At 37.5% G+C, this 21,328-nt stretch overlaps 1 protein-coding gene across 5 annotated transcripts in view; it reads left to right on the forward strand.

The window, feature by feature from the left end:
* Nucleotides 1-21,328, forward strand: part of ZNF385B (zinc finger protein 385B) — a 362,179-nt gene that overhangs the window by 275,454 nt on the left and 65,397 nt on the right. For 4 of the 5 annotated variants that reach the window (XM_045823881.1, XM_045830264.1, XM_045830969.1 and 1 more), the window contains one exon: nucleotides 13,058-13,200. In XM_045823881.1, coding sequence (XP_045679837.1) covers nucleotides 13,058-13,200 — 143 coding nt within the window. Of the gene's footprint in view, nucleotides 1-13,057; nucleotides 13,201-14,289; nucleotides 14,339-21,328 lie in introns of those variants that run through there. The other variant, XM_045832533.1, reaches the window with a different exon arrangement.

The following is a 21,328-nucleotide window of genomic DNA, read 5'->3' on the forward strand; positions in this document are numbered from 1 at the left end:
AAATTTCCCCCTCCTTTTTCCCCATCCTAACCCCACTGTTTCCCCACTACTCACAATCTCTGCTACGCCACCCATCCCTGGCATGGCTTACATTAATCACGTCATACGAGGATTCCACAGGATGCAGTGGTGGCTTTCATGCTGTTTGCATGGCAGCCGTGCCCCTGAACAAAATGGTTTCTTGGCTGATGGAGGACCAAGAGTGGCCTCCTCTATGATGGTCACCATGACGGTCATACTCCAATCCACTAGAATTTTTCCGGAATACTCTACAGTGTATTATAATTGTGGTAGCTATGGCCTCTACACACAAAAAGAAAAAGAGTTACAACATAATTTTTACCACTTCTATTTTACTCCGTAATTGTGCTTTCTATCTAGAAGCCTATTACTTTTATTTTTTTAACATGGACCACAGCTTTTGAATGGCTTTAAGATGTTTGGTTAATATTTAAACTGGGAAATCTCTCTTCCCCACAAAGGTGGGAGTAGAGAGCACTGGCAGAAAAAATATTAACTCTGTTTCTTTAAAGTAAGGGAGCTTGTGGGGGGAAAATATATTAAATATATTTTTAAAAGGGCCATTAAGTAAACCGCTGTTCCCTTCCCCTCCCCATCCCCTTTTGGTTCTTAAATGCAAATAGCCTAGACACTGAATGCAAGAACTGAAATTCTCTGAAACCAGGAGGCAAAATGTTGTATGTCCTGGAGCTAGAATTTATGGCAGCAGCTGGGTGCACTGACCTCCTGAGTGGCTGAACGCAGCCCCTGCAGCCCAGGCCTTTCTGTGAGCTGCAGAGGAGAAGTCTGAAGACCACAGCCAGAGGCTTTGCAGGCCCTGCTCCTGTGATCTGCTCCAATGGAAGGGCAGTTGCCATTGCTTGAAAAAAAATGTGTCTTTGAAGATAGCATTTTGCTTGCAGTTTTAACAGTACTTCAGTATAAAAACCACCAACAGAAATGTGAGTGTGCCTCCTACTATGAGGCTGTTTGAATTAGTTACATTGATCCACACACTACAGTTAAAGGCAGAGTTTTAATGGATTTGCTATTCTCCTTTTTCCCATTGGGAATATTAGAAGAATTACTTTCAATGAGGTGTTGCAATCAATCTTAAGCCAGTCTTTGAAAAGGAAAAAAATGTTGACTTTTGACCAGGTTTTTCTCTTTTTGATTTCTTTCTTCTATCAGTCACATTAATAAAACATTAAAATGAAAATCTCATTTGAAAATGAATACTTCTAAATTTCAGTCAAAATATAAATAGATATTTCTGGCCAAGATGGAGGCGTAGGTAGACACACTTCGCCTCCTTGCATGACCGTAAGAAGGATCACAACTAACCTCAAAACAAAAAACACCCAGAACTGCCAGAAAGTCAAACTGTATGGAAATCTGACAACCAAGGATTTAAAGAAGAAATATTCATCCAGATCAGTGTTGGGGGCGGGGGGAGCAGGGGAAGACAGGACTCAGTGTGGCAGCAGCAAGGTGGTGGCCGGTGGAACAGGCAGTCCCATATTCACGTGTAGCAGATAAAAACTGGGAGGGGCACCGATCCCAACCCCAGGCTAGACCACACAGCCCAGGTTTCCAGCTCTGGGAAATAAACCTTCATAAATTCTGGCTATAAAAACCAGTGGGGGTTGGGTTGGTGGCAGACTCTGCCCATCTCTCAGGGAAGTCCATTTAAAGTACCCACATGGTCTAGAATATACACAAACTCACCCACTCTGAGATTCAGCACCAGGGCAGCAGCTAATGGCCACCAGTCATGTACAGGAAGTGGGAGAAGAGACTGGAAACAACATAAGAGAGAGCCAAGCAAGTAGTATTGGTCCCTGTCTGACCCCTCCCCCACATACAGCACCACAAAACAGCAAAGCAGGATGCCCCACCCTGGCAAATACCTAAGGCTCTGTCTCTTACAATGTAACAGGTGTGCCAAGACATGGAGTCAAAGCAGCTCTATCTAATTCACAGATACAAACATAGGGAGGCTGCCAAATTGAAGAGACAAAGAAATGTGGCCCAAATGAAAGTATAGAACAAAACCCCAGAAAAAGAACTAAACAAAACAGAGACAACTATCCTATCAAATTCAGTGTTCAAAACACTGGTGATCAGGATGCTCAAAGCACTCAGTGAGTACAGCAAAAACATAAGAGAAGAAATGAAGGCTGCACTAAGTGAAATAAAGAAAAATCTACAGGGAATCATCAGTGGAGGGGAGGAAGCCAGGATTCAAATCAATGATTTGAAACATAAGAAAGAAATAAGTATTAAACCAGAACAGTAAGAAGAAACAAGAATTGAAAAAACCGAGGTTAGTATAAGAAGCCTCTGGGACATCTCCAAACGTACCAACATCCAAATCATGGGGTGCCAGAAGGAGAAAAGGAAGAGCAAGAAATTGAAAACTGATTTGAAAAAATAATGAAAGAAAACTTCCCTATTTTGGCAAAGGAAATAGACATACATGTCCAGGAAGCTCATAGAGTCCCAAACAAGTTGGACCCAAAGAGGACCACACCAAGACACATCATAATTAAAATGCCAAAGATTAAAGATAAAGAAAGAATCTTAAAAGTATCAAGAGAAAAGCAGAGAGTTACCTACAAAGGAGTTCCCATAAGACTCTCAGCTGATTTCTCAAAAGAAACTTTGCAGGCAAGAAGGGACTGGCAAGAAGTATTCAAAGTGAGGAAAAGTAAGGACCTACAACCTAGGTTACTCTATCCAGCAAAGCTATCATTTAGATGGAAGGGCAGATAAAGTGCTTCCCAGACAAGGTAAAGCTTAAGGAGTTCATCATCACCAAGCCCTTACTATATGAAATGTTAAAGGGTCTTATTTAAAAAAGAGAACCAAAACTATGAATATTAAAATGACAACAAACTCATAACTATAACAACTGAATCTAAAAAACAAAAACAAACTAAGCAAACAACCAGAACAGGAACAGAATCACAGAAATGGAGATCACATGGCGGGTTAGCAGTGGGTAGAGGGAGAGGAAGAATGGGGAAGAAGGTAGAGGAATAAGAAGCATAATTGGTAGGTACAGAATACACAGGGGGAGGTTAATAATAGTATAGGAAATGGAGAAGCCAAAGAACTTACACTCACAAACCATGGACATGAACTAAGTGGAGGGATTGCTGGAGCTAAGGGGGGTATCGGGCAGAGGGGGGCACAGGGAAAAACTATTGGGACAACTGTAATAGCATAATCAATAAAATATACTTAAAAAATAAAAATTTAATAAAAATTTTAAAATATATAAATAGAAAACAGACCAACTACCAGTCTACTTAGATTTTTTAAGGTAATGATAATACATGATTCTTGCACATCTGTGATCATACAGACCTAAATATTCCAACCGTGTCTCTGAGCAAGAAGTTCTTGTTTGATTCCACCATCAGACAGATTCCATACAGGATCCAGTTCTCACAATCACATTCTTCTTGTATAAAATGAAGTGTAGATTCCTAAGTAATGTTTACCTCTAACATTGTATGAAATGCAATTCCTCTAGACATATCAGTGGTTTGAGAAAAATAGTTGTTGTTTTCCTAAGAAAGTCTGTATTTTTAGGAATATTTCTAAAAAAAAAAGTCCTAGTTCTATGCTGCCTTCCATTAGGTCCCTAACATGCTGTAACGGGAGAGCAAATAGCTGCTCTGTAACAGAAAGAGGTGTCAGACCTCAGAAAAGAGGCTTGGTGCCACAGAGCGGAGTCACTGGGCAAATGTAGCTCAGGACCATCTCCCTGGGTCTTTCTGCCAGAAAATGTCACCAGGCTGCTGTGACCTCCCAGTCCACTCTCGACCTCAGACAATTTTAGTAAATCCCTGTCTGGAGATAATTTTGGCTTCTTTAAAGCCTTAGTCGTTTAGGAACTAAGCACATGACATTCCCTTTTGATAAGTCAGGTGTGTTAAAAACAGTTTTGAAAAACTTGACGAAAGCATTCATCGGAACCTCGTTTTTCCTTCCTTGATTTTCTTGCCTAATCATGCTTAATACTATCAGGTTACATGTAGAAAAACTATAACAAAGCAAAACATTTTAAATTCACTTTAAAAGAAGACAATTGGATCCCAAGACTTACTTGGAAAACCAACTATCTTCTTTACTTAAATTCTGAAATGCTCAGATTTTTCAGTGTACTTTTAAAAAATGATTGCAACTGATGAAGTCTGTCACATGTTTAACCAATTTGATACTATATAGTAAATAAATCTTACTCCTTTTACCCCAGATTTAAATATAAGAAACTCAGTGCATGGGCAAGATATTCAGATGTAGACGAATCACCACTTGGCTGTGTGCTTTCTACTGCCAGCATCTACTGAAAAGCTCTCCATTGCATCTTAGAGAAAGATTCATTTGGGGTAAAAGCTGGCATACTACTAAACCCAAAGGACATGGTGGCTTAAAATCTATCACGATGTGCTTTCACTGCTGTTTTTTGATGTAGCACTTCCTTTTTGCTTGCACACTTCAGTGTAGCACTCACAAGTATTTATTTTTAAATGAAGCAGTCTGCCAGGATGCTGCTGTCAGAGCTCTTTGGAGGGAACCCCGACCTACGCCAAGAAAGATTCAGGCACAGAACTTCTCATTGTTAAGACATTATAGATTCAGAGTTCTAGACATGCATTTTTCTCCTTGCCATCACTGAATTCTGTATCAGTCTCCTCTGTCCACTTCTGAAATTCAGCAAGGAAGCATCAGTATTAAAGAGAACTTATATTTTCTCACAAATCATTTTGACTAAAATCAAGCTGGCCGTGGAAAAAAGAGCTCAGAAAACTTATTCATCCTAAAAATGTACAAACTTGACAGTATTTGAAAGTGTCCTTTTTACTGAGGAATTTTGCTCTGTTTGTCCAAATTGTTTACTGAAATTAACAACATTGAATATATCACTTTTTAGAAATTTCCATTAGGGTATAACATACACAATAGTGTGCTCTAAGTGTACAGTTGCATGAATGTACACAGGCGTGCATGCCTGTGCAGCTGGCACTGAGATCAAGTACAAGAACATCTGCAGCGCCGGAGAAGCCCCTCGAATGCTCCCTTTCGGTCACTCCACCCTGACCCTGTCTCACCCTCCCTGCAAGGACATTACAGCATAGATTCATTTTTGCCCGATTTCTACTTTCTATAAAAGGTATCACACAGAATGTTGATATGCTCCTTTATTTTGTTTCCTTTTCCTGGCATTATATTTGCAAAGTCTATCTGTTATCTCATGTACTTATATGAGCAAAAGTAGGTTTACAGTTGTGAGTACACAAAACAGAGTATATTCTTGTGTTATTATTTATTGAGTACTGTATTTTCCATATGGAAAACTGTAAGCCTACTTTTGCCACACACCACATCTCATTTTTCTCATTGCTGTATTCCATCAAGTGAATGTTTTATTGGGCAAAGATAACAAAAATATTTTTTTCTATTGTTCATGGGTTAATTGGCTAATTTCCAGTTTGGGGCTATTATAAATAGTATTGCTATGAACATTCTAGTACATATTACTTATATTAAGTATGTACTTAGAAGTGAAATTGCTGAGTAATGGGTTATGTATATATTCTGTTTTAGTAGGTATTGCTAAATAGTTTTTTTAAGTTGTAACAATTTCTACTTCAGGTAAGAGTTCTTGTCAGCATTTGATAATCTGCCATTCTTTTTTTAAAAATTTTATTTCTTTATTTTTAGGGAGTGAAGGGAGGGAGATAGAGAGAGAGAGAGAGAAACATCAATGTGTAGTTGCTAGGGGTCATGGCCTGCAACCCAGGCATGTACCCTGATTGGGAACTGAACCTGCAACACTTTGGTTCACAGCCCGCAGTCAATCCACTGAGCTACACCAGCCAGGGCTAATCTGCCATTCTTCATTGTAGTCATTCTTTTAGTATGTAATGATAGCTCATTAATTTGCATATTTCTAATGACTAATGAAGTTAAACATGTTTTTATATGTTTACAGGCCATTTTAGTATCTATTTTGGGAAAATATTCAAGTCTTTTGCCCAATTTTCTTATGTTACCTTTTTCTTATTGATTTTCAGGAGTTCTTTATTCTACATTCAAGTCCTTTGTACATATATATATATATATAATGAATATTAGAAATTATTTATTTGGGGGGAGAGGGGAAGGAAGGGAGAAAGAGAGGGAGAGAAACATCCGTGTGTGGTTGCCTTTCATGTGCCCCTCACTGGGGACCTGGCCCACAACCCAGGCTTGTGCCTGGACTGGGAATCAAACCAGTGACCTTTCAGCCCACAGTCTGGTGCTCAGTCCACTGAGCCACATCAGCCAGGGCTGTAATGAATATCTTCCATCCTGTGGATGGCCTTTTCATTACCTTGATAATATTTTATTCTTGTATTCTTATTCTTAACAATAAAGTATGTTTACTAATTTTTTATTAGCAAATTTGTTTTCTATTTAAGAAATTTTTGTTTAGCCTTGGCTGGCGTGGTTCAGTGGATTGAGCACCAGACTGTGGGCTGAAGGTCACTGGTTTAATTCCCAGTTAGGGCACATGCCTAGGTTGCAGGCCACCAGTTGGGGGCACATGAGAGGCAACCACACATTGATGTTTTGCTCCCTCTCTTTCTCCTACCCTTCCCCTCTCTCTAAAATTAAATAAATAATTTTTTAAGAAGAAATTTTTGTTTACTCCAAGGTCACACAGATGTTCTGTTTTTATTGTTTTACCTTCTAATCCAAATGTACTAAGAATAGTTTAAGTGCCTTTAAAAAATTTAAATTTAATGCATTCCATTTCTCTATGCCTTTTGTTTATGCAGTTTCCTCAATCATTTTTCCCTTATTCACCTCTGAAAATACTAACTGTTCCTCAACACTTAAGAGATAACTCATCTACAGAAACATTTATGAACCCAAATCCTAACCAGATGTAATTTCTTTCTCTCTTGAACCTCCTTGACATTTTGTTAATAATGTAAAACCCTGGCATATCCTGCCTTTTACAAGTATTAATGGATTTAACTATTTATGCTCTCTGGAGATACAGCATAGTGCAAAAGGAGTAGGAATACTTCATAACTACAGTGACTGAAGCCTGTTGAACACTTGCTGTGTCAGACATGAGGTTGAGCACTTCCATAGAAAAATCCCAGCTGGTTCTCCAGCCACCTCTGTGATGTAGATACTCGTATGTGCCCCAATTTTTAGAAAAGCAAATGGAGGTATAGGAAAGTAAAATCACTTGTTCTGTGTTGCACAACAAGAAAGTGGTAAATATGGAAGTTGTCAGCTTTCTCCTGAACTGGTGCTTTTAACACGTGCAGAACAGTGTTGCCTGAAGGATGGGCCATGGTGTCATGTCCCAGAAGCTCTGTGGAAATAAATAGGATTGGTTCATGCTCAAGGAATTGAGGGTAGACATTATATCTGCCTAGACATCCACAGTTTCCATTAGTGTATTGAAAGCTCAAAGATGCCTTGCAGAAAAGAAATGTTTTAAACTGTGTTGAAGACAGCATTTTCTATGTGTATTTGATGACAGAATCTTCTTCACATAACCACAAACTTAACCAACTTTACGAAATGATAGCGTGGGTTTACAGATGACCACAAGTGCGAAAATAATTCCTCCCACATGCTATGTGATCCTGATCTCTCTAAAACCTCACCTTCCCCATCTATAAAATGGGGGTAATAATAAACCTATTGAGTATTGTAATTGAATAAAATAAAGGACACAAATCACTTAGCACAGCACCTGGCATGGAGTAGAACCTCATTAAATAGTAGTTGTTATTATTTTCTTATCTTCTCTTAGTAAGTAGAATAAATTTTCTCTGACTTAACTTGTGATCCCTGTAGCTGCCAGCACTGTGATGAATTAAATAATACTATTATTTGAGGGAGATTATTTTTAGATAAATATGTTCTAGAAACATGTCTTATAGAGCATTTAAAAAGTTGTATAGTTTAGTTATTTTAGTATCTGGTACTATGGAAAATTTCAACTAATTCCCAGCTGCAAAAGAGATGCATTTTAACTCCCTTAGTTTGATGATAAAATGTTCCTATCTACAGCTGGAGAATGTGTCTACATAAGTGAAGTATTTTCAGGTGTGCAATTTGGTGACCATAGCATAGTAGTCAAGAATAGAATTCAGCCCTGGCCAGTGTGGCCAGTTATTTGGAGTGTCAGTCCCATACACCGAGTGGTGGTGGGTTCAGTTCCCGGTCAGGACACATACCCAGGTTGCAGGTTCAGTCTCCAGTCAGGGCACATGTAAGAAGGCAATCAATCAATGTTTCTCTTCACACCAATGTTTCTCTCTCCTTCTCTCCCTTCCTCTCTCTCTAAAGGCAATAAAGAATGTCCTCAGGTGAGGATAAAAAATTACTTTAATTTAAAAAAAGAGCAGAATTCAGTAGTCAAATTGCCTGAGTTTGAATCCTGGCTCTTCCACATGCAAGCTGGATGAAATCGGGCTTAACCACTTTGTGCTTCAGTTTTTCATGTATAAAATGTACATATACATATGTAACACTCTACATATAAGGAGTATATATAGATACATACAACTGTATATATACTTATATGTGTGTATGCATATATACAGTGGTATAACATGTTTAGGGCAATACACATGTACACATATGTAATGTGCTTAGGGTAGTGCTGGCACATAGTATACACTGTAAAAATATTATTATTATTGTATAGCTTTTTCAGAAGCAAAACCCTTTATCAGTTACAACCCCTACCCACACAGCCCCCTCTGCCTGGCCGTGTTCAACAATCTCTTGATGAGCTTGTTCTCCTCACATGGCAGACTGATGAAAGGAAGGAAGTGAATGAAGGGGCAAAGGAGATAGTTGGTGCTGGTCTTGGTAAGAGGGCCTGCTGCTTGCCATAGGGGCAGCAGAGTTAGGAAAGCCATAAAACAAGAAAACTGAGTTTGGTGAAAAATCTGAACTGTCACTCAATTAATTGAAGAAATGTTTGGGACTTCTATAATTGACATTGCCTCTAATAGATTTTTATAATGTTACGATTTTTTATTTTAGTAGTCACTAAAGCAGACGTATATAATAATGGTATAAGAAGGAACTATTTCTGTATAGAATATTATATATATTCTGTATTCTGTAGAATTAAAAAAAAAATATATATATATATATACGTTCTCATTCTATAAATGCTTCTCCAAGCAGACTTTCTGTGGTTTGGGCACACTGTCCTTTCCAGAATGAGATGTTTTGTTTGTTTGCGTTATGGTACATAAAGAAGAGCCACTACGAATCCTCAAAGCTATGACCTAAATAAGCCTTCACAATTATATTTCTAAAGGTCAAAAACTAAGGCAATGGCTTCAGGTGTCAACTTTTCCTCAAGCAAGGTTTTATTGTGATGGATTATGACATAATCCATTGATACAATAAGGCACTTATTATATCACAGAGGCCATTGGCTGAAATAATAGTTTTCTTTATGATCATAGTGATGAGCTGTCTTTCACATATTGTTGGTTTCACAGCTATAGATGACTACAATTTGAATTTTACCATCAAAATAGAATTTATGGGAAAGGGTTAGTTGCATTCTTATGGGAGATTGTTTGGATGTGTGTGGTTTCCACGGACAGAGTACTGACCCCCAGATCTTTGGGGTGTGCCCACTTATGTGTTCTTTTTCATTTTCATGCAGGGGGTTTGAAAAACATACACATTATATAATATGAAAACCTTATCATCAAATAAGGGGAAGCCCTATTATGGCTTGATTCAGTATGACATATAAAATGATAGCCTATGCTTTCCAACAAAACTATGCAGAAGAAGTGTCTTATATAATATTGCCAAATGATTCACGCAACAAGGGTTGATCCTGTTCCATGAGAATAGCAATGTAAAGGATACATTACACAGTCCTTTACGTTGACATACCTGTTCATTATATTTTCAGCTTCCTTTTCTCTCAGTGAGTCCTTGAGTTTTAGAGACATTAAGCATTTTCTCGCAGGGTGCAGTGCATTCTGGCCAAATGTCCGCTTCTATTTCCCAATGACTTTGGAGTATCTGGAGGTGAAAAGAAATGCTTCCCAGCAGTAGCTGCAGCAGCAAAATCTGGAATAAGGTGACAGAGGGATCAAAGCATGAACTAACCCATGCAAAAAAAAATGCACTTTATCCCCATTTATTTACCATTTGCAAAAATTTCCTTTGAAGCAATGAGACTTGGTGAGGCAATATTAAAAAGCAGGTTTTAAAATTGAAAACAGCAAAGTTGAGGTGAGGGAGTTGATGAAAGCATAGTTTATATTTATTCAGAAGTACTTGAAAACAATCTGTGTTTAACATGGCAAATTGTCTGTCATTAAAATGCTAATGAAATGGTAAACAGCTGCTAAGTTTTTTATGCTAATGAGTGGTGGCAGTTTAGTAGCTCTCCAGCCTTGTCTTTATTAGCATAGAGATTTGATTGGGTAAGGGGGATCATTGTGCATTCTGACCTTTGTTGATGGAGCAATCTGTTTATCAGGTTCCATGTTTCATTCTGTTTGATTTTACTTTGTTAGTACAAAGTGACTCTTGCCAGGCCCTTGAGGACCATGTATTACATAGTTGTTATCAGAGCCACCATTGTGGGCTTAGAATTTTCTTCTCTTTGGGAGACTCAGCATGGCAAAATAATTATACATTTGTTCATGAGGCAGCTTTAAATAGAATAATTCTGTAAAATGTTTATACTTTTGACTTTTAACAGTTATACTAATTGTAAATTGTAAAAGGATGTTGCTCTAGTATAATAAGTCAGTTTTTCAACTTAGCTAAGATTTTACAGCAAAGCTTTTAACATAAATTTTTTAGTAAGTGCCTCTGCAACATTTGACGTATTGATATAATACATCACCTTGGATCTACAAGCTCTGAAGTTAGCGATGAATGTGATGTTACCTAATTAGAAGAATAAGCATAATTAAATAGAGGATGTTTATGTGAATGCCATAAGTACTCACTTTGGCTTCAGAAAAACAACCATTACTGTTTGATCCATACTTTTGGCCGATTTTCTTTTTGCTGATTCTACTCTGTATTTTCTAATGGAGGGGACTAATCTGAAGGCTTGTCATTACAGATGAATGCCTCAGATGCCTTTCTCTTCTTTTCTGTTTTCAGGATCAATGTAAATGAGGTATGATCGGTAAATGGTGTCTATTAAACACCATTGCCAATAATGTTCTGGGATGATTTGAAATATGATGCAGAGTTCATTAAGGAAAATCATTGAAATCGGAATTCTAATTATTCTGGGGCACTGAATAAGAACATTGATGGACATTTTAATAGTTGGGAATATTTTCCTATACTGTTTGCTTCTTCTCAAGTCAGAAGGGGCTATAGGCATATGATCGTCGTGGTCCTATAGACATGCCAGGAGAACACGGAGCCCTCATACACTGCTGGTAGTGATGCAAAACAGGTCAACGGTTTTGGAAAACAGTCTGGAAGTTCTCAAAAGGTTAAACCATATGACCTAACAGTCACTAATTCCACTCTTAGATACATAACCCAAGAGAGCTAAAAACATACATACATACAAAAACTTAGAAAAAATATTCATACTAGCATTATTAATAAAAGCCAAAAAGTGGAAACAGCACAAATGCCCATCAATGGATGAATGAATAAGCAAAAAGTGATACATTTACAATGGAATATCGTCAGCCTTAAAAAGGAATTAAGATCTGGTACATGTGACAGCATGGGTGAACTTTGAAAACATTATGCCAAGTGAAAGAAGACAGTCACAAAAGACCTCATATTGTATGACGTCATTTAAATCAAATGCCCAGAAGAGACAAATCTGTAGACACAGAAAGCAGATCAGTGGCTGCCAGGAACTGGGGGTGTTAGGAGGAAATGGAGAGTGACTGCCAGTGGGCATGGAGTTTCTTTTAGGGATTGTGCAAATGCTCTAAAATTGTGGTGATGGTTGCACAATTCTGTGAATATACTAAAAGCCACTGAAAATTGTACTATAAGGGCTTAAATTATTTGGTGTGAATTATATTTCAATAAAGTTGTTATATATATATACACACACATATATACATATATATATATTTTAAGCCATGCCAGAGCCAGTCTCCCAGAGTGCCACCTGCACCAGCAGTTCCTCATCTGCTGTGTGTGGAGGCCACATGCTAAAGAAGAACACTTGTGACTGGGGAGAAGCACTTTCCATCTCCCACACATGGGTTAAGCCAGACATCTAAATAGATGACAACTATTATAATTGTTAAAAGGGATGGTTGCTACAATAATAGGTCTTATTAGAAATAAAAGTTGAATATACAAATTTGAGTTCCTGTCCCAGCTCCTCCCTGTCCCCCACTACCCTGCACTGATCCAGGTCATAATAGCTGCCTTAAGATTCACAGTCTGTCTAAACTCCCTATTTCCCACAATGTAAAAGGCAGCTTTGTTTGTTTTTGTAATTAAAAAATTTTATTGATTTTAGAGAGAGATAGGAAGGGAGAGTCAGAGAGAGAAACATGAATTTGTTGCACCACCTACTTATGCATTCATTGGCTGATTCGTGTATGTCCCCTTGTAAAAATCCTACAATTATCTATGATTTGCATAAAGCATGCCTACTAGCCATCTAGTGACCGAGAAGTAAAGGGCATCTGACTTCAAAAGGCTCCTCCCTGCTTCTCCTACCTAGTCAGAGACAACAGTTAGACAGCAGGATGGTCCCTCATTCTGCCCCACCTGCCAGCAGATCGGTGTACTCTGTGTCTCAGCAGAGACTGAGCCGCCTTGGCCCTTGCTGTAAGGAAGCATTTTGCATCACTGTCTTAGGTGATGAGCAAGAAGACCCTTTGTAACTGTATTTTCTCCTCCTGTGCTATTCGCTTACTTCCAAAGTAACTTTCTTTCTTGCTGGTTGCAGCTCAGCAGTCTTGTTTTTGCACCATAGGTTGGGGAAGGAGATGGATGTGAGCAAGAGACTGAATTTTTTTTTCTTTGTCCTTTGCAGGCAGTACATGCCACACTACCACCCTTCCTGCTCTTGTGCGTACACCTACCCTGATGATGCAGCCTTCACTGGACATCAAGCCGTTTATGTCTTTTCCAGTGGACAGCAGTTCTGCTGTTGGACTCTTTCCAAACTTTAACACAGTGAGTAAATGCATTTTTATGTTATTTGTGTCCTTCTCATTTCCTTTTATGAATAGGCAGTTGGTATAGCCCATTTCTAAAGTGTGTAATTTTAGACCATGCCCTGCTTACACTGCTCAGCTATGTTATGGAAGATAATCTGTCACCTGTGAGAGTTGGTCCAAATGATAGCTGGCATATTTATTTTACAGGTGTACCCATAGGTGACTTTTTACTTGTTGCTTTGAACAATTTTAATAGACTTTTCAGTGGCTTGAGAACTCGTATCATTTCTGGGATACTGTTCACATGGTCAGGGACACAATTTAGAGATAAAAGCCACATTGATTGTTCCCTCCAACTACCAAGAAAATTACATGCTTTGTCTCCCTGGGTACATTTTTATTTAGGAGATATTTTAGATAAACATACTTACACAAACAGAATTTTTATTTGGAGGCTATTGTGGATTATATAAATCTGAGTCTAATAGTAAAAAAAAATCTCATTTAAATCTACACATTAGTTGTCTAGATGATAACTTGACATCCCCATTAAAATATATGATAAATATTAGTGAATTACTATCATTGGCTATATTCTAATTCAGGTCAGCTGACCTTTAACCTGAGTAAAAGGCATTTTGTAGGTCAGCTCTTGAGAACATGACTTCTTTCAGCACCAGAATTCAGCATAAAGTCAGTTCATAGCCAGATTCTAAACTTATGGTGAGAGAAGAGGTTAAAACCGTTCAGGTGATTGCATGAATTGTGTCCATTTAACTACTATAGTCGGTTGGGGGACAATGGTCATCCTAAAGGGTACAGCATTCTAGAAGCCGCCATGGTCAAGAAAAAGAACTGCACTATCATCGCCACCAGACAGTGAACATCTGAAGCACTGCCAAATGTTTTCTTTTGCAAACTTATCTTTTATATGAAGTGAAAACAGCAACAGGATTCTTTCTCAAGGCTGTAAATAAAATCTGCTGACAGGCCTTCTGCTTGGCTTAGCATTGGTAAGGTAATTAGCAGTTGGGGGATCAGCCAACTTTCTAAAGAGCACTGGCCTTGACTTACCAAGTGAACACTTGAATGTTTTTTTCTTTAGGTTTTTCAAAGAGACAAGTCAGACAGCATTTTTTAAAAGGGATTAAAAGGTGAGCATCACTTCTCAGCTCAGGAGGATAAATCCCACCTGCCCTGGTCACATTACTCCCTCAGACATGACCACACCTAAGATCATGCCCTTCAGGGAACCTAAACTCAGGCACGCCTGCTGTAGCCTTTATCGAAACACGGGTGATATATTCCAAACATCACTGGATGAAGTCATCAATGCATACTTCTTAAGAATGCACAGTTGGTGCTCATGCTCTGACTAATGCGCCTTTGGAAGACAGCATTTGCAGCTACTGCACACATCCCGTTGCTGCCAGGAAGCAGCACTGCCTGTGTGGGTCGGCACAGGGGGCTCCTGCTGCGGCTCATTTCTGTGTTTTGTTTTGTTTTTTAATACAAGTCATACATAAATACTGGTTTCAGAGATTCAGATAAAGCATTAACATTCAAACTGTGAAATCCATCGTTCCCTGCCCCTGCAAAGTGCTCTTCAATGACTGGCATGCATCCTTCCAGCCCCCTTCTAAAGCATGTTGTGTATGTACCTAAAAGGAACACTGCCACAATATGTGTTTATAATCGCGATCAGATTGACACGATTCTCTAAGTCACTTTTTTCTATTATCAGAGTGCCTTACATGTGCCTCTGTGTTCATAAGGAACAAAAAATGGAAAGAATATTTTCATAAAGGGGTTTTTAAAGATAAAAATAGTTTCATAATGGCTTATGATGTGATATAGGGCTTACAGATGTAATAACTTGCCTTTTTGTTTATTTCTGTATTATTCATAGCAATTAACCTTACATTTGAAAATGTCCAAAGAATAATTCTCCTTATAGAAGTTAACTTTTTTCTTAAAAAAAAAACTTGTAATTTTCAAATCAAAATAGTTTTTGGTTAAGGTGAAGAATGTAGCAAAGAACTATATAAATAATAATTTTTCTCTATATATTATGTCAAAGTCATTTATTGAACAGAGAGTCCTTTTGATAGTATGTTAAAATTAATTCATCGCAAGTGGGATCCTTATCATTTTTATGAATTTCTAAGATGACTGGAGGGTTTCCTATGACTTTTTCATTGAACTGTAGTTTTTATTACTCTAACCTTTGACCTATAGCCTTTTGCATTCTACTGCTGAACTTTACTCAATAGATTTCCTAAGGTAATTTCATAAAAGTCACTGTCAACATTTTCCTAGTAAATCATTTTTACATCACTAATAATAATTATACTAGATTATTATATATTTGTGATGTCTTATATCCTTCAAAGATCTCATACTTGAAAACATCCGAGTAGACCTTAATTATTACTTCTGTTGTCTAGAGGAGGGAAGAGAGTCAGTAAAGGAAGAACTGAGACTTGAACTGGAATCTTCTAACTCCGAAACTCGGGTTCTGGCTCTTCCGTGCTGTCAGCTCTTTCAGTCCTTGTCACCTCCCACCTCATTCACTGTGAACAAAACTCAATCAGAAATCTTGTCTGTGTTTTTCCAGAAACAGGATAGACAGTTTTCAGCAGAATCAATAAATAAGAAGAAGAAAGGATGTTTTGAATGCATAACATGGACCTTTCTACAAATAATATCTGTGAAGCAGAATGTATTTTAAAAACAGTTATAATTTCTTGTTAGCAAATTTTAAAATTATATTCTACTCAGTAATCCACTTGTTCTTTGAAAGCCAAAGTGAGTGCTATTTTACTCACTTTATTTTTCATTAAGGATACTATTAGCAAGTATAAGAAATATTTTAACTCAGTTATTATCAGTAGAGTGAAAACTGTGTACTTTGTGAAGATAGCTAAAAGCTTTAGAATTTGAATTTTGCTATTTTCTTTATATGTATTTAAAAAATATATTTTTATAGTAATGGATATATATATATATCCATTAACCATATATATATGGTTTCCTCTTGTTTTTATAGTGGAGTATTAGAAAGTTACATCAGAAATATAGCAAGAACCAAGTGGGTCTCTGTCAGAGTCCAAAGCAGAATAGGTAACACTACACTGTACACAGTGAAGAGATGTGCCTCAGAGCATTCATTCTGTGACTGTCTTGTCTTATGCTCCACAACTGACATAATCTCTCTCAGTGTTTGTATGTGACGAATAAGCACGTGATTTGAGACATGACCAAGCAGAGTTAGGAAGAGCCATGCTGGGGAAGATGGAGTTTGGATCACTGGTAATTTACGATGGGCTGTGTGTCAAGGATGCATGTCTGGAGAATGATGAAGTTAACTCTGTACCTCAACAGTTCTACCTTACGAAGGGGCTGTTTTGAACTACTCATAGGCAAAAGACCGTGCAAACAAGAACATAAATTTTTAAAGATCTTGACCTTTTTATCTAAAGCCTAATAGGCTTATCAGCCTGGCTGCCCACTAATGCTCACTTCCATCTCTGCCACTGCACCTTCAGTTATTTGTTGTTCAGGGCCCAACTTAGATATTACCTCCCTCACGGAACTCTTCTGTGACTCTTCATGTCTGAACTAAGTGTCCACCCTCTGTATTTCCAAAGTCCATCCAGACTACCTCCATTATGGTCACTGTTCCACTACAGACTAGTTACCTGATTATTACACACCTGATTGGAATGGGTGTGTAATAACACTTTTTCAAAAGAAGAAAGGAAGAGAAGAAAAGAAAAAAGGGACAGAGGAAAGGGCCCCAATTCCTTGGTTTTGAATGTTCACACTTCTCCATCCAGCACAGGAAACACCAACATTTCTGCACTTCTAACCATGAAGTGGTAGGCCCAGGTGTTTACTTATATTTTTATTTTCCTGATAACTGTCATTCTTCCTTAATCTAAAGGCAATAATTAGTTACAAAGTTATCCCCAGCGATAGCACTGGCTTTCTCTGTTTGGATGGTGTGGAGACTTTGCAAGTATCTACTGAATCCTGTCCTAAACCCCAGTTTTAAGAGCATTCAGTTAGAAAACACAGTAATTAGTTACTGAATTTTATTGAAAACATCATATATGTACTAAAGAGTCCTGGGTTTGGGAAAGAAGGTAAAATAAATACCCTAGGGCCAAGAAACTTGTTAGAAATAGAATAAATAGACAAGAAAGGGCAAGACAATACAACTTAAGAAATATAGGTAAAATGAAAATAGTTATGGAACTATTATAGAGTTCAAGAAGAATGAATTTTTTTGTATGCTAGTAGTACAGCTATTTTCATTATTTTGTTATTTACTTTAAATGCCAAATGTTCCATGGTCATTCTCTAATTATTGTACATAATGTTTTGGTAGCTTCCGAAATATATACACTTGTTTCTCCTATTAGAATTAGGATCTACCATCTCCTTTACTGTGGATGCAGTCTTTGTCTTTGTTCAACTAGGATAATACTTGGTGTTTAATACTTGGTGTTTAACAATTGGGATAATACTTGATGTTAAATTCTCCTTAAAAGATACTTCTTCAGAATTGAAATAAATTGTATACTTACAGCAATGGATAGTATCAATTTAATATAGTAAAACAATATAGTAGAAGACAAGTATCCATACATGCTGTAATAAACTGAATGTCTGTATCCTCCTCTCCAAATTCATTTATTGGAGCCCTAATACCCACGTAAAGGTATTTAGAGAGGTAATTAAGATTAGCTGGGGTTGTAAGGGTGGGACCCTCATAATGGGATTAGTGTCCTTCTAAGAAGAGATCCCAGAGAGCTTTCCCTCATTCTACCATTAAGAACAACGTGAGAAGGCAGCCATTTGCAAGCCAGCAAGAGAGTTCTCACCAGAACATGACCATGCTGAAACCGTGATCTTGAACTTCCAGTCTCCAGAACTATGATAAAACAGATTTCTGTTGTTCAAGCCACTCAGTTTCTGGTATTTTGTTATGGCAGTCCAAGCTGACTAAATCACATACTCAATATATATATATATATGTTTGTCCAGAAGGTATCCAACCATGTAATGTGAAAAAAGAGACATTTATTGAAAAAGATACAAGACACAAGAAACATTGGACATAGGACAATCACACCTCAGTCCTCTTCAAACTAGGCACCTTGGGACCTCACACAATTCTCCCAATCACCATCAGCTGTTCCATCATATTTTCCTGGATCTCATTGATGGTCTAAAATCACTTCTCTTTCAAAGGTGATTTTAGTTTTTGGAAAAGCCAAAGGTTTCAGGGCACCAAATCTAGGCTGTACAGGTGATTTGATGTCTCCACAAAAAAACTCTGCATAAGATGTGATGCATGAGCAGGTGTATTGTCATGATGAAGTTGCTAATCATCAGTTGCCCATAGCTGCAGCCTTCTGAATCATCTGAATAGTTTCCACAGAGAAATGTTCAAGCTTAGCATAAAATTTGATGCAGTTCTATTGCTCTACTTGCTCAGTCATTTTGAATATGACAGCTACACAGTACACATGTTCACTCATCGGTGTCTACCACCCCCACTGACTGGTATAGTGAAATCATCATTATTCACTCATGTGCATTCCAGTCTATTCTCCTTGGCTGCCAGGTTACATCAATGTCATGAAAACCATTCTTGTTATATTAACAATGGCTGGACTTTTTCTGGACAGACCCCATATGTATTGCATGTGATGATAGGTAGGCCAACTTTCTTTTTAACAGCCACATATATTGGGTACATGTACAGATGTATTTGTTGGACTCTCCAGAGCTATTGCTATAATCAAGAGCTGCCTTGAGACCACAAGTCACCTGTCAGTCTCTCTGCAGATTGGCAGGTGTTTTCCATGCCTATTTATTTCAATTGTCTTTGTCAGTTCTGTCATGTTTCTGCAATTGCTCCAGGAAAGCACAACTACAATGGAGGTCACTGTTGCTTTATTGCAAGAGGCTCAACAAGCTCAACAATCTCATTTTTGTGAAAAAATAATCTTATTTTTACTGCCTTGCCTACCTTGAAATGATTTTTTTCCTGACACATGAACAAGTATGTGGAACAGAAATATTATTTCTAAATTATAGTTTCATATTGCTATATGATTCTTTGAATTATTCATGACAAGCTGTGAAATGATTTATATGTTTACCATTTATTTTATCATTTTAGATTCTTTGAAATTCTGGGTCATTCATCGTTTGGCACTGTCAATGAATTTTTAAATTTTTTTTTCTTGTAATAAAATTAATAATATATTTATCCAAGAGGACTAAAATAAAAAAAATTGGGAGTCAGAAATCATACTTTGCTGTTAATTCATGCCATGCTTCCTATGAAGTGTTCTTGTAGGGAAACCTGAAGTAAGCTAGAACATTTAACATTTTTACCTGCCTTTAATACCTTTATCTACTTAATAAAGTCCTTATTTATGTACTGAAGTTAAAGATTTTTCTTTTATTTCAATTTTCTTTTATCTTGATTTACATAAAATATTTTACCTCTGCTAATGCAACCAAAATGTGAATTTTTGCTGTTGAGTCTTCTTTTTTACTGTAGTAATGCTTCTCTGCCATTAAAAGTTTATATTCCATATTTCCTGTTACTAATATGTCCAGCTACTTGAAATGACATGTGTACCCCAGTCATATAAAAAGAAAATATCGTTAAATTTGTATTCATATGATATGCTTAAAGTATATTGAAGGATAATATATGTTCTTTTATATGTTCTAAAGAAATGTATAGCATTAAAACATGCCAAGTTGAAATTTCCCATGGTTACTCAAATTTACTTGAAAAGGAAAGAAGAAAATTGCCTGTTACGGCATTTAGACAAGTCAGCAGCGATAGTTCCCAGATCATTAAAGAAAAAAGATAGTTATGGGAAATCTTTGAAATGTGGTACAAAACTTATGAAGAGTATGTACACATACTTAAGCATAGATTCTTGCCTAGAAATTTTTATATCCCTATTAAATATGATGGAGTAAAAAATGATGTCAACATGACCACTAGGAGGAAAAAATACTACATCTGTACTGTTGTCTTCCCCTCCCTTTTAAATTGCAGTCATGTCCTTTTTAAATTTAACTCATGTCCCTTGCCTTATTCAAAAGTCTCAAGATCTACTGACTAAAAATTTTGTGTTAAAATCTTCCTTTTCTCTGCTGACTCTTGAAACCCTTTTAGAAAATGCATGTATTATTTTTATGTTTTGTATGTATATATGCATGTATGTATATATACATGTATGTTTATATAATGTCTGCCCATAGATGTTTTCTCTCCCTAATTAAATTATTTGTCCAGGCCACCTGGGAAAAGGCATGCATTCATAACCACTTACTGAAAGTGTACATGTGCCAGTCATTGTGCTGAGGAAGGTGTGTAGCAAACAAAACAGAATCTGCTCACTGTCTGATAGAAAGGACTTCCTTCTCTTGTGCAATTCACCATAACATAACAGAGGAGTCCGCTCACAGTTAGTTAAAGCTGCCAAGAAACATCAGACAAAGGCCCTGATGGGCCTGTATGGGGTAGTTGAACACAGGTTTCAGAAGCCTGAGAAAAGAGGTATCTATAGTTCCACCACGCTATGTCCTCTTGCATGTCCATTTCATTATCCTAGTCTCAACCTCACATGGCTCAGGAGCTTCATCTTTAGTGCTAGAGTTTCAAGGATTATGTGTACTTGGAGGGTACATCAGATTTTCTGGCAAGACAGGTCTTCAGTTTTGGTGCTGTCCCAGGTCAGCATTTTTCAAGAGTAGAGTCAACTTGGAAAAAGTGTCTGTGTCAGGCTCTCTCTTCTTTCCCACCCCCCCCTCACCAGAAGACATTTTTCTTCATTGCTTTTAGAGGGAGAGGAAGGGGGAGGGGATAGGAGAGAGAAACATCAATACAAGAGAGAAGCATCGATTGGTTACCTCTTACACGCCTGGCCCAGGAACCACATGTGCCTAGACCAAGGATTGAACCCGCAACCTAGGCATGTGCCCTGACCAGGAATCAAACCCCCATCCCTTTAGTTACTACATGATGCTCCTAACAACTGAGCCACACAAGTTAGAGCAGGTTTTCTTCTTTAACAAATTGTCAGTTAATTATAAGGAAACAA

The sequence above is a fragment of the Phyllostomus hastatus genome, unplaced genomic scaffold, assembly GCF_019186645.2.
Source record: "Phyllostomus hastatus isolate PE091 unplaced genomic scaffold, TTU_PhHast_1.1 phas_contig_1, whole genome shotgun sequence".
NCBI lineage: Eukaryota > Metazoa > Chordata > Mammalia > Chiroptera > Phyllostomidae > Phyllostomus > Phyllostomus hastatus.